The sequence below is a fragment of the Geospiza fortis genome, unplaced genomic scaffold (assembly GCF_000277835.1).
Source record: "Geospiza fortis unplaced genomic scaffold, GeoFor_1.0 scaffold104, whole genome shotgun sequence".
Lineage (NCBI taxonomy): Eukaryota > Metazoa > Chordata > Aves > Passeriformes > Thraupidae > Geospiza > Geospiza fortis.
In genome coordinates this window covers 2203369-2215795 of record NW_005054325.1, presented here as the reverse complement: position 1 = coordinate 2215795, position 12427 = coordinate 2203369, and the positions used below count along the sequence as shown (strand labels likewise).

Sequence of the window (12427 nt, the reverse complement as noted above, 5' to 3'; positions counted from 1 at the left end):
CCGGGCCGGGCGGGTCGGGTTCGGGTTGGGGTTCGTCGGGGCCTTGTCGTGAGCGGCGCTTCCTGACGTGTGTGCCGGAACCTGGGAGCGGGGCACCGCGCGGCTCAGTGCCAAGGGCGGTATGCTGGAAGTAGAGCTGTGTTCTCTCCCCGCAGGTAAATTTTACCAACATGCCCCCACTGAGAGCTCCCAAGCCACCCTAGCCAGCGTGTCTCCTGTTTTTGCCGTGGTAAGTACCTGCAGGCATTTCCACCAGCGAGGGCAGCCGGTGCAAGATGATGGTGCTTTTCCCCTCTTGTTTGGTTGGTTGTTTTGTAATCTTAAGGCATTATAAAAACAAGTGGATTTGTGTCTTGGAGAACATCCCTAAGTTCTAAATTGTTGCTTTGAGCTACTCTGATTTGAGGACCAGTTGGAGTACATAGTGTTGATGAAAATGCTTTTCTAAGGCCCAGCATCTGCTGGAAGTTCTCTGGCTCTAATTGTGAAACCAAGTTAACTCTTGGAAGTGCTGCAGTCAGAACTTTCTTCTTAAGTTTATCAAGGCTTGCTACTACCTTATTAGTCCTGTGTCTTGGTATAGCTGCAATTCTAAGCAAACATAGAATTTGGTGGAAAACAAGCTCTCTCTATGCTGTCTTTTTAAAGGGACTAAAGGCTGTTTACAAGCTGCCTAGTTTGCACATTATGGTTTTCTTTTAAATATATATATTGTGAAAAATCCCATTATTAGTGCCAGTGAAGGAAGATGTGGTCCCCTTGTTTATAACAAAAAGCAGTCATTCTGCTTTTCAACAAGGTGCTATGTAACCTCCTTGCAGCCCTACTGGAATGAATGCTTAGGTAGGCTTAATTCACTGAAAGACAGTTTAAAAGTCAGTAATGTTGGATTAAGCTACACTGTTTATGAGGAAAAACATTAAACTTCATTATTAATCCAGAATGGCAGTCTTTCCAAGAAAATAATTTTACTAGGAAATACGAGCATTAAGTGAATAATATGAATGACAGATGCTAAGACAAGAGGTATTTAGTTGCAGGCTACAAGCTAAATAGTATGTCTTTGCAATACTTGATGTGAGCGCAAAACCTAACCATACAGTCTGTGGTAATCTTTACTTTTTAAGTTTTATTTTTAAATTTTTCAGAGTGTTATAGAGCAAATAGCTGAATTTTCAATCCCAGGTGTAAGATGCCTCTTCTCTGTGACATCCAGTGATAGGATGCATGGGAATAGCTCAAAGCTGTGCCAGGGGAGGTTTAGAGTGGACATTAGGAAGCAATTCTTTACCAAGAGAGCAGTCAAACTCTGAAACAGGCTTCCTGGAGAGGTGGTCAATATCCCAAGCTGTCAGCATTTGAGGCATTTGGACAGCATCCTTAATATCAGGCTTTAACTTCTGGTTAGCCCTGAACTGGTCAAGCAGCTGAACTCTGATCATTGTAGGTCTCTGCCAACAGAAATAGTCTGTTCTAAGTCTGATCCTCTGTAAATCACCTTAGCAAGGTTTGTGTAGGAACATGGACATGCAGATGATACTGGTCACAAACACAGTGAAACGTGGTCAATTCATGCAATTATTTTGCTTAATTGTGAATAGAGAGCATAAAAGTTGCTTTCTCTTCATAATGTGTTTTTCATTTGGATTTTAGGGAAGTGCAAATACTTTTAGAAATTGATTTCTTGTTTTATAGTGGTTCTGTGAAACAAGTTTTTTTTTTCCATTCCTCCAGATGAAGTTTGACAAAGAGGGAAATACTACCTATTTTGGTAAGTTTTCATTGTAGTTTTATTTGGGTTTGTTTGAGCTTTTTCCTTGTCCAGAACAGAAAAGCCCAATTGAAATCTACTTGGTTAAAAAAATTATGTTTTAGATGTTGCAGCATTTCTTGTGTTTTGCTGCCTTCCATTGGGCCTTCATAGCATCTCTATTGTTACAGTTTTTGTACATTAAGTAATATTTTGAAAATAATATATTACCATCTCTCACAGGGAGCTAATTTTTGCTTTGCCTTTTTTTTTCTGGCCACCATGCTACTTTTCCTGCCTTGTCTGTCCATGTAGGATTATATGTGCTTTCTTGAAGGAGTCACTTGTTTCTGATGTGAAATTAATTGTCGTGGCCAACTTTTTCGCTTATATCTAGAATTTTTCCATTCAAAATACAGTCTTTTAAATGTTGTAGAAAATAACTTGGATTGAGATGTCAATAGGAGGAGAACCTTTAAGAATAGCTGGGTTGTTTTGTTGTGGGACTTGGTAACACACTAGGATGTCATTTTGGAACATATGTGCTTGTCCTCTAAATGTCTTCATCTAAAAATATTTTCGTGATAGAAAAGAAGAAAACAGAATTGTACCAGGAGTTGGGTCTTCAAGCTCGAGATCTAAGATTTCAACATGTGATGAGCATTGCAACCAGGAACAACAGGATCATTATGAGAATGGAGGTAATGGTTTCCCTATAGCTGAGTGTAAAGCCTGTCTCATCCTTGCACTTTGATTTTCTTGCACAGCCAGAAAATAGCAGCTTTCTGTGACGTGCAGTCCTGCAGTAAATGTGTCTTTGGAGCTCTGCCTAGCAATCAGCTGTACACATTAGTGACCATTTTCCTTGTTGAACCCTGGAGAAACATTACTAACATTGTCACAGAAGTAAAGGCTGGTGCAGAGCCTCATCTCAATCAGCACAGTGCTGTGTCTGAGCCTGTTTGCAATTAGCATGAGATTTTGTTATATTCCTACCTGAAATGACATTTGAAGATTGGTTTTATCAAAGCCCAAATCATCAAATGTGCTACAGTGTTATGAGAAATCTTCAGTGAGTTTTTTTTCAGACTTCTTACATGTACTGTCTTTTTCAGTTCTTGAAGGCTGTCATAACACCAGAGTTTCTTCTGATACTAGATTATCGTAATTTAAGTCTGGAACACTGGCTCCTGAATGAACTAGCATCTCAGCTGGCTGGGGAAGGTCAACTAGTCACATATTCCCTGCCCTTTGAATTCCGAGCCATAGAAGCAATTCTGCAGTACTGGGTGAGCTATCTCATTTTTTAAAAATGTTTGACTTTTTTAAAAAAGTATGACTTTAGTCTTGTGTTAATATTTACACGTATATATTTTTAAATGTATTCTGCATTTTCACTTTCTCTTTTTTGTTTTGACCCCTTAGTTCTTACCATTTTGTGTGTAAGTGTGTTTTCCTTCCCTTTCCAATAAATTGCTATTTGGATATGATGGCTTCACCATCGTTTGGAAAATTAAAAAACAAGTCAGAATTCCTTTCTAGAGACATGTTGTAGCTGGAATGAAAATCACACAAATGTGCTGAGGTTTTGGCCTCTTAAGCAGGAGTTAGATGAGATTTCTAGCTATCATTAGAAATCTGTGCTTGCTAATTCTAATATAACATTTATAGACATTAGTGTTTTAGCTTTATTAGCCTTACTGGTGTGGTTGTCACTGGGTTTCAGTTCACTTTCTATGAGTTACTGTATTGTGCTTTGTACTGTGGCTTCGTGTTTATGGGGTAACCATATAGGAAGTATTTCCCAGGCATTGGAAAGCAGGTTGTATTAAATACCTATTACTGTGAATTCTGTGTTGAGAGACAGGAGTCAGTTGCCCAAATCATTCTAAATGAATTATTTTAATTCTTATGAAGGATCATGTTGTTATCTAGATCAGCAAACTGCAGGGAAGACTTAACACTTTGCAGCCTCAGATCCTTGAGACACTGGAAGCCCTAGTGGATCCCAAGCTTTTATCTGTGGATAGGAGTAAACTACACATTCTTCTGCAAAATGGCAAGAGGTAACTAAGAATAAGCTGTGAAGACACTAGAAGATGACCATAGAAAATGGCATGCATTAAAGTGCTAGAAAAATGGTATCTGATAATAATTTCCTGAATTACTGTAATGCTGGATTGTGCATCTTATTTGGAAATGTAAAAGTCAGTATATGAATTACCTGTGATACGGTAGGAAAGGGAAAGAAATTCTGAAGAGTCAGAAATAGTGTCATGCTTCTTAAATAGCATCTGACAAAACAAAATAATACCTAACAGAATGAAACTGTGTGAAAATGTAAACCTTAAAAAACCTTCCCTTTAATGTAAACCTTTGTAAATCTGTGTACATCTGTGCTTTGAGGTTACTTGTACAATGCTACCCTTCATGTATTGGCCTCTCTCATATGATAGTGCAAACATGCGCTTGCTATGTGCTGAAAGAGTGCTTGTTTTTTTTGGTTTACAAATACAACCAGAAACACATCTGGATGCCCTTTAGTGTGTGTCTGTACCTCACTGGTCCCCAGACAGATCACTGCCACAGCTATGTGTGTGGCTTGTAGAGCATGTTTTGAAGGAGCTCTTACAACCCTGCAAGGAAGTCTTCCCTGGCCACTCCGTCTGGCGAGGGTGCTGGCTGGCAAACTCGTGTAGAGATTACCTTACTGGTGCCACTGGGTATTATTTGACCTTTTGCCTGTTCTTCTTTCAGCTTGTCAGAACTGGAAACAGATGTTAAAGTTTTCAAAGAAACGATTCTGGAGATCTTAGATGAAGAAGAAGTAATAGAAGAACTCTGTCTGTCAAAATGGACTGATCCACAAGTGTTGTATGTATAGTTTGAAACCATATACATTTTTTTAACAGTGGATTTTGTTTGAGGAAAACTTGAACACTAAACTGGATGTTTACTGCTAAAAGCCAGAAGGAAAAAGTCTTTCTAATTTTTTTTTTTACCCTAATGCTTGCTACTTCAGAAACCATTGTAGTCGCCATTTTGGAGAGGAACTCCATTGTTACACAGTTACAAATAGTTCTTGACGTAACAGGCTGGATCATCTAGTATGTGATGGGATGGGAGCATGATGGCAGAAAAAGCAAATGTTATTTTTCGATATAAATCAACACATTCTGGGAGCATTTTCTTCGGTTTCACCAAAACATGGCAGGTTTTAAAGCTTGCCTTGAATAGGTCAGACTCCACACTTCCTTTACTAGAAGTGTTCTGAACACCTTGCTCCTAGCTTTTTGCTCACCAGCAGAACCTGAAAGAAAGAGGCCTTGGTGCAACCTTGGGCACCTGAAGGACAGCATTCCAGAAGATGTATGTGCAGAAACAATCCTATTGCACTCTGGGGTTCTGGTGAAGGACAGCACACAGCAACAGCAGCACTGGTCACTTTAATAAAAACTAAAAACCAGAAAGATAATGTATACAATTTCCACATATGTTTTGGGCTGAATTGTATTTAAATCTCAGGCACAGAGATGTGTTTTATATATAAGCAGACAACAGAAGTTACCTTCCAGAGTACTTTGTGAAGTTGCTGAATGACACTTTTGCCTGACTGCAGTGCCTATACGTTGTAATCCTGTTCATATGGTGTGTGGATTTGAAGTCTTGCCCTGCAGAGCTTAATCTAAATGTGCAGCAGAAACTCAGTGTTCCAGAAGTGGGACATGGTTTGCATTTCTAAGGCATCTTCTGGAACAGTATCAGAAGTAGCTCTAAATTCTAGCTGCTCCTGAGTCAGCAGCTGGTCTTTTTCCGGTTTTGCTCACAGCCTTCCTTTAGATTTAATACAGTCTGCTGGCAGATTTTGCCTTATCTTAGTGTGTAGGGGATCTAGGAAAGATCCCAATGGCACCTTATGCTTGTGTCAAGAGAAACACACAAGCATCCCTTCTTTCAGACACCAGTGCACAAGGGTAGGAGAGGTAGTAGGGGGTTGGGTGAAGAGCTGCAGGATGCACAAGGCCCACCAGGAAACACAAGCCACGACAACACATTTGGAGGCACATTGGCCACGTGTGAACAGCTCTTTTTGGATATAGGATTGATACAACTGATAGGTGGTATTTGGTGAACTCAAATTTGAGTTCATTCTGAAAGGATGTGGAAGAGGCCAGTTAGGCAGTAGGTGCTGTCGGAGATCTTCTGCAGCAGAATGGTGAACTTAGCTCAGAGAGATGAGGCAGACCTCTTAACTTTGTGTGAAGGAAGGCCAGAATGTGGAACAGTCAGGAGACAGATGGAGACTAGTTAATGAAAGCACATCCAGTGGCAGTTATTTTCATGTCTTTGTGGCTGTCTTTATTTTGTATATCCCCAGAGAAACTGATGTAAATGTAAAGATGCTCATCAAGTATGACCTTGAGCTGAATCTGTAATACTGCAGATAGTGCTCTAAGACTTTCAAGTCTGCAGCTCCTCTCATCTCCATGCAGTGAAAACCTCAAAGTTTGGAGGGCTTTCAAATCAGGTTGGCTAACTCAGTTTCTGCCCCAGAAAGAGAAAAACTAGGTGCTCTGTTAAAGGTCCTCAGGGAGCTTATATGAGTTGATTTGTAAGTCATACCACTTATTTTCATGGAAAACCATTTAAGAGATGTTCCTTGAGCAGTCAGTAATGCCAGGAGGAGATTCATTAAAAACTTCAGACTCTCTCGAGAAATGGTCATACCACAAAACAAAAAAATATGAACAATCTTCCTGGCTTTGCTGCTTAGTTTCCAAGCTCTTGTGGACCTCAGATGTCTCAGTTTCATGTAAACAATGCCAGAATCATGTATTTCAGAGGAAGGCTGCTGCTCCAGCAGTAGCACTCTGAAGTAAGATAAAAGTTTTTCAAAAGTCACTTAAGAGTGGAGCATCTTTCATGAAGATGGTCATTCCTTGGCTGCTTCAGGACTGAAGAATGCTTTGCAGCAATTGCTGTGGGCAGCTCAAATGCGATTCTACTAAACCATTTTAATATAACCTAAACCATCTCCATCACTGTGTAATTGTTTGTGTATTGGCTTTGTGTTGTTTTATTGTCGGGAGTTTTTGACTGCACTGGTACCAGCTCTCACCACTTGAGGGCATCAAAAAGTTAATCTGTCAAAAGAGTTAGCATTTTATATTAACTTAATAATATACAACATTTTTATAACTTTTTAACTTTTTAATATCCAAAAAAATTAAAATTTGTGGTGGTGTGCATACTTTGAGCACATCAAATGTTAACTTCACTATTTAAAATAATTGAATTCCTCTGCTGAGGTGCTGATAAATGTAGAAGTATTTATTTTATTTTATGCTGTTGGAACTGATGGGAGTTCCTCACCAAAAAGTTGGATTTTGTGGTGTAGTGTCTAACAGCATTCTTGTTCCCCACAATTCTTATGTGCCTTAACAGACCAGTAATACACTTCTATACAATATGAATGTATATACATATATGTACATATAACCAGGAAAATATAAATTGTTGCTCGCAGTGAGGAGAGTACATCTGGGATTGACCATGCAGAGGAAATGGAGCTGCTGTTGGAGAATTATTACAGACAAGCAGAAGATCTTTTAAATGAAGCTCGTGAACTCAGAGTACTGATTGACGACTCAGAAAGCATCATCTTTATCAACCTGGACAGGTTAGCTACCATCTGTTAGATTACCAAAATCTGGAATTTAGACTTTCTTGGCCTAGACTTTCTCAAATTTTACTACAAGGAAAGTTGGAGAATTCTGTCTTAGTGAGGGTTGAATGGACTTGTAGTCACAGCAGCTGTATTGCACTTTTCTAGTCGTGAACTGCACAAAGCAAAGGAAGAAGATAGCCTAATTAGTGTGTGTAATTAGTATGTAACTATGTAGCTAGGCAGCAATCTTGCCTAGTGGCAAAACCCACCTTCTCCTAGACTCTTCAGGGGAGCTAGCCAATACAGGAAATATCTGCAAATTGAGAAGCATATTAAAATTCTATTCAGAAAAGATTACTAACCAGAGTCTGGCTAGGCTACTCAGGTTTCCAGGACAAGTTAATTATTACTCTGTAGAGTGATACAAAAATTAATAACTTGGGAGCAAGTTTCTCTTTCTCTTTGAATGCTACATTTTTCACTTTTAGTCAGATTTCTTACTGAAAAAGCGTTGTAGCTTGCATTTGCATGAATGTGCCACTCTGAGGTCAGTGTTTAATATTCTTTCTCCTCTGCACTGAGGAGTTATCTGTAGAAGCACTTTGTGGATGCTGTATCAGGAAACCACAAAAACCTTCTTGTGGAAGACTTGAATATGAAATTCACCCAAAAGGACTGAAGTTTGTAGTCCCGCAGCATTTAGCAACTCCATTTTTTGTAAAATGTATTAATTTGCAAGGTAACAAAAAATTTTTGTCCATTGTGAATACAGATATAGAAATTGCAGCCAGATGGTGGTGAGAGGTTACAAATTTCAGCAGAAATTTACTATTTCTCTGTATATACATACACCTCTGAGAAGTGAGCAATACTGGAAAGCCTGATGATGGTTAAGCAGAACCTGCTGCCTTTAAAGGTGTCCAGATGTAGCAATGTCAAAATAATAGTCTCTTTGTACTGTTGTTTCATGATCTTTGCAACTGAGTTACATAATTTCAGCATTCCTCTCTTTCAGACTTCCTCTCTTTCACTGTTTTTAGTGCATTTTATATGGAATTTAAGTATTTAGGCAGCAAATAAATTTTTGGGTTCCCCTTACAGATGTTTCTCCCTTCTTTAGCCACCGTAATGTGATGATGAGGCTGAACTTGCAGCTGACCATGGGGACTTTCTCTGTCTCTCTCTTTGGACTCATAGGAGTTGCCTTTGGTATGAACTTGGAGTCATCCCTTGAAGAGGTAAGGAACAAGTCCTGCGTTTATCATAAAATGTGTGTCCTGCTCTTACAGCTTATTTCATATTTGGTACAACTTCATTCTTTCCATGGACAAAGCTCCAGGGATTCATGTGTTCATACAGTCACTTCTTTTGTAAGCAAATTACTGCATGGCAAACTGCACAGTATTGTATTGCAGCCTTTTTTCTGTGTCATGTCCATGGAAAAGAAGTGGGAATACAAATTTTTGGGTGTATAAGTAGTTGATTATAAAGTAGTATTAAAGTTTTGTTAATGATCATCTATTCTGACAAGAGCAGCTTTGTCTTCCAGATACAAGGGTATCTGTCAAGCAGCCAGGGCATTTCCAGCACATCAGAGGAAGTACTTTACTGTCAGTAATTGTTTATACCTAAACTGGGGAGGAAGGAGTACCATCTGGGGGGTACAACTTTAAAACTGCACATGCCACCTTTAAAACAAACAAACAAAGCAAAGACTTCTTCCTTTTTCAAATCAGTTAAATATAAGGATTAAGTTTTCAAACTTCCAATGAAGGAAGGAAAACTGCATGGAACAGTAACAGAATACAGTACAGTGATCCTAAATAAAATGCTTTGCTGTGAAACAGCCCTTTTTCCAAGGAAGGGTTTGACTGTTGATGGTGGAGAGTTTACTGCTTCCTCTTATAAAGGAAGAAAACACTGGTGGGGAGTGAGAGATTATCTTTGGGTAATCCCTTTTTTGAGAGATAATTGGATGACTAATGGGAGTGTTCTGTTGGTAGGACCCCAGGATATTTTGGTTGGTGACAGGGATTATGTTTCTGGGAAGTGGTCTGATCTGGCGGCGCTTACTTTCCTTCCTTGGGCGGCACCTGGATCCTCCGCTACCTCCTCACGTACGTATGGCTGGCTGGGGCTTCTGCCTCACACTCTGCTTGTACAGTCCATTCCTAAGGCAGAAAATAAGATGGCTTAGATGGATAGGCTACAAAGCATGGCAAAATTCAGCTCAGGGTCTGCTCCATGACAGAGAAGGTGCTCCCTAGCTGGACTGAAGGAGATGGGGAGCTCCAGCACTGGGCAGAAGTGAAGCTGCAGGCTGTTCCATGAGAAGTGCTGTATTTACTTTCACCTGGAAGCCCAAGGAGAGCTGGGGCTAATGATAGAAGCAGTCCTCATCCTCCTACCCACATACTAACTCTGGATCCATAGTCCTTGACTTGTAAAAGAGTAAGTGGAGCTAAAAGGATGATGAGGATGAGCACTAGCTGTAACATCTCTCTGGAGAATGATGCTGTGGTTGTCATGTCCTCACTCTCAGTCTGAAGTTTGTAATAGTTTCTTACATATGCACCAGTTATCTTTGTCATTGAGGGTACCGAGTTGTAGGAAGATTTCCAAAGAGACCATGCTCTGATCAGCATGTATGGTCATTTTCCCTATTGACTGCACTTTCCAGGACTTGTGGAACTGTGTTGTCTACCTCATCTCTGCACTGTAATATTTATAGCAGACATGTCAGTAAAGTCAAAAGTTAAGTTGCTACAAGTGACAAAGGGAGGCTCAGATAAACTCCCCTTCTTCCCTCTCCTCTTTTGCTACTAAGAATCAGCTGGCAGTAGTTGTGGATTGTTGACTATGGCTACAATTTACTAGAATATCCTGAAGTGTAGTTCAAAACAAAGTCCAGCTCATACTGACTGACTTGGAGAAAGATATTGGGAGCTATTAGGGAGGGAGAAGCCAAAGACACTGTTCTGAAAATAAGGGGAGCAAAATCAGGGTTCAAGCATCTGTGGAGCCTTACTTCCTTCTGCCACATATAGAGCAGTTTCTCATGTAATCAGGCTATTTTGTTTCTTGCCTAGGTTCCTGCAGCTTTGAAAAAATCCCAACCAGCAGCTGGAAGAGTGGACATAAAGACCAGTCTTAAAGGAGAAACATTTGGGCTGAGCAGAAGCACATTAACAAACCAGTAGGAACAGCAGGAACAAAGAGACTTTCGTTGTTACAGGGTGGACTTCGGACTCTTTCCTTGTATTTGTTCTTCCTTATTGAAAACTGCAAGAATTTCTAAACTTGCTAATTTAATATATATTTTGTGCCAAAAACCTACAATGACATTTTTAATGCTCACGCACATAAGGAGAGAAACATGAGGGCAAATAGCAAAATGCTTTCTATAGTAGTTTCACCTCCACCCCATGTATGTGCCTTTAGTTTTCTGTACCACATACATGTACTTACTTTTTGGGCATTCTCATTTGTAGTGTTTCTGTCAAATGGTGCTTTGCTTTATGGCCTTTCATACAGAGAACAGAATTCTTGGCTTAAAGAAGGAAGCAGTCAGGATTGATCAATAATTCTGGTTCTGAACTGCAGATTTAGGAATCTGACTTCAAAGAAAAATCACCCCAAGAGTGACTTCTTGAATGGATTTTTAAGGCCCTATTTAATTGCAGAGAACAGGTTTTCCAAAGCAAAAAACATACCTGTATCTCTCGTGAAGCATGACTTCTAGATTGGTGGCAGTGAGAAAAAAAGGAGCAATAAAAGGCTTTGAAATTTAGCTGCTAATCTTGTATATTCCTTAACAATTAATTTAGGCTCCAAACAGCAGTTCTAGGAACAGGGCAAACGGGCCTATGGATAATGCCCACTTGCATTTTCCATCTGACACTGTTTCAACACACATTGATACAGCTGCAGTTTACACCTCCTTGTGTTGCCATAATTCAAATTCTGGTAAAAATCATCAGCTGGGTTGTTGGTTTTTCTTAAGGTGGGCTGTGCTTTTCTCTCCAAGACAAAGCATGGACTAGCCTGCATCACAGTAAGTAGCCAGGTTAGTTAAAGGTTTGGAAGCCTGTTGTCCTGTGATGGGCTGAAGGAAGGAGTAGAAGCCTTATGGCAACTATTTCTGTTGTTCTTAGGGCTTCTCTTTAAGGGTGTAGTTCTCCACTGGTTTCTCTCAGGTTGTAGAGGGAGCATGAAATGTGTCTAAATCACGTCACACTGTCCATTTCTTCTTTGGGATTTTTTAATCTATCTGTAACACAGTGAGCAGCTCCATGTAAATCATTGTACTAGCAGGGTTGAAAAGACAGTAGCTGTAGCTGTGAACATTCTTCTCAGGACTAATGAGTTAAAGATGGAAATAAAAAGGTTCGTAAGTTAAAGCTGTCCAGGCCTGTGATTCTGGTTTGGTTAAAGTCAGTTCTATGTGTTACTTTCCAACAGTTCTTCTCTACATGACTTTAAGTACAGATACTAATGGCATGAGAAGGTGAGAAGGATAATGATCTTGTAATGCTTTTGAGTTTTTTAGCTGAGTTTTTTTGCAGCCTTTAAGCTTAGCAGGTAAAGTAGTAAAAAATCACCCAACTGAGCAGTCCAGTGGAAAAAAACAATTACTCACATACCTTGGCTGATAAACCCCAGGAATCTCAGTGTGTGAAGGGAGATAGATGCTGATATTTTCAAATGAGCTGTAGTTTCTTTAGGCCAGAACTGATATTGGTGCAGCTGTTAGGGAAGCTTTCTCATAAACTTTTTTGCAGGGAGGCTTCTGTGAACTCCTTTTGACTCTTTACCTGTACGTAACTGACTCAAAGCACAATAAAAACATGGAGCAAAAGATGTCTTCTACAAGACTGCTTTTTATCTTGTAGAAGACATAGGCAAATGTTTAAAGTTTTTCTTACAATTCAAGTAACCAAAATGCCGTCAAGTGCAATAAAATTATGTGGAGGTCATACACAGAAGAAAGCCAGTGGAGAGTGTATGCT

At 39.7% G+C, this 12427-nt stretch overlaps 1 protein-coding gene across 1 annotated transcript; it reads left to right on the top strand.

Moving 5' to 3' along the window:
• The first annotated feature begins 121 nt into the window (after positions 1 to 121).
• On the top strand, positions 122 to 12271 carry MRS2 (magnesium transporter MRS2). Its single transcript, XM_005421004.2, has 10 exons — positions 122 to 229; positions 1735 to 1771; positions 2339 to 2451; positions 2866 to 3039; positions 3686 to 3816; positions 4508 to 4624; positions 7278 to 7430; positions 8539 to 8656; positions 9422 to 9535; positions 10508 to 12271. Exons 1-10 carry the CDS (start codon positions 122 to 124, stop codon positions 10616 to 10618), a joined length of 1176 nt encoding a protein of 391 aa, XP_005421061.1. The 3' UTR covers positions 10619 to 12271.
• Positions 12272 to 12427: the final 156 nt, after the last annotated feature.

What these genes read in the sequence shown, in the direction of transcription:
- MRS2 (XM_005421004.2), top strand. Translation starts at nt 122, where the DNA reads ATGCTGGAAGTAGAGCTGTGTTCTCTCCCCGCAGGTAAATTTTACCAA. An exon ending in TGTCTCCTGTTTTTGCCGTG is followed by an intron (nt 230 to 1,734) that starts GTAAGTACCTGC and finishes CCATTCCTCCAG; the next exon opens with ATGAAGTTTGACAAAGAGGG. An exon ending in ATCCTCCGCTACCTCCTCAC is followed by an intron (nt 9,536 to 10,507) that starts GTACGTATGGCT and finishes TTTCTTGCCTAG; the next exon opens with GTTCCTGCAGCTTTGAAAAA.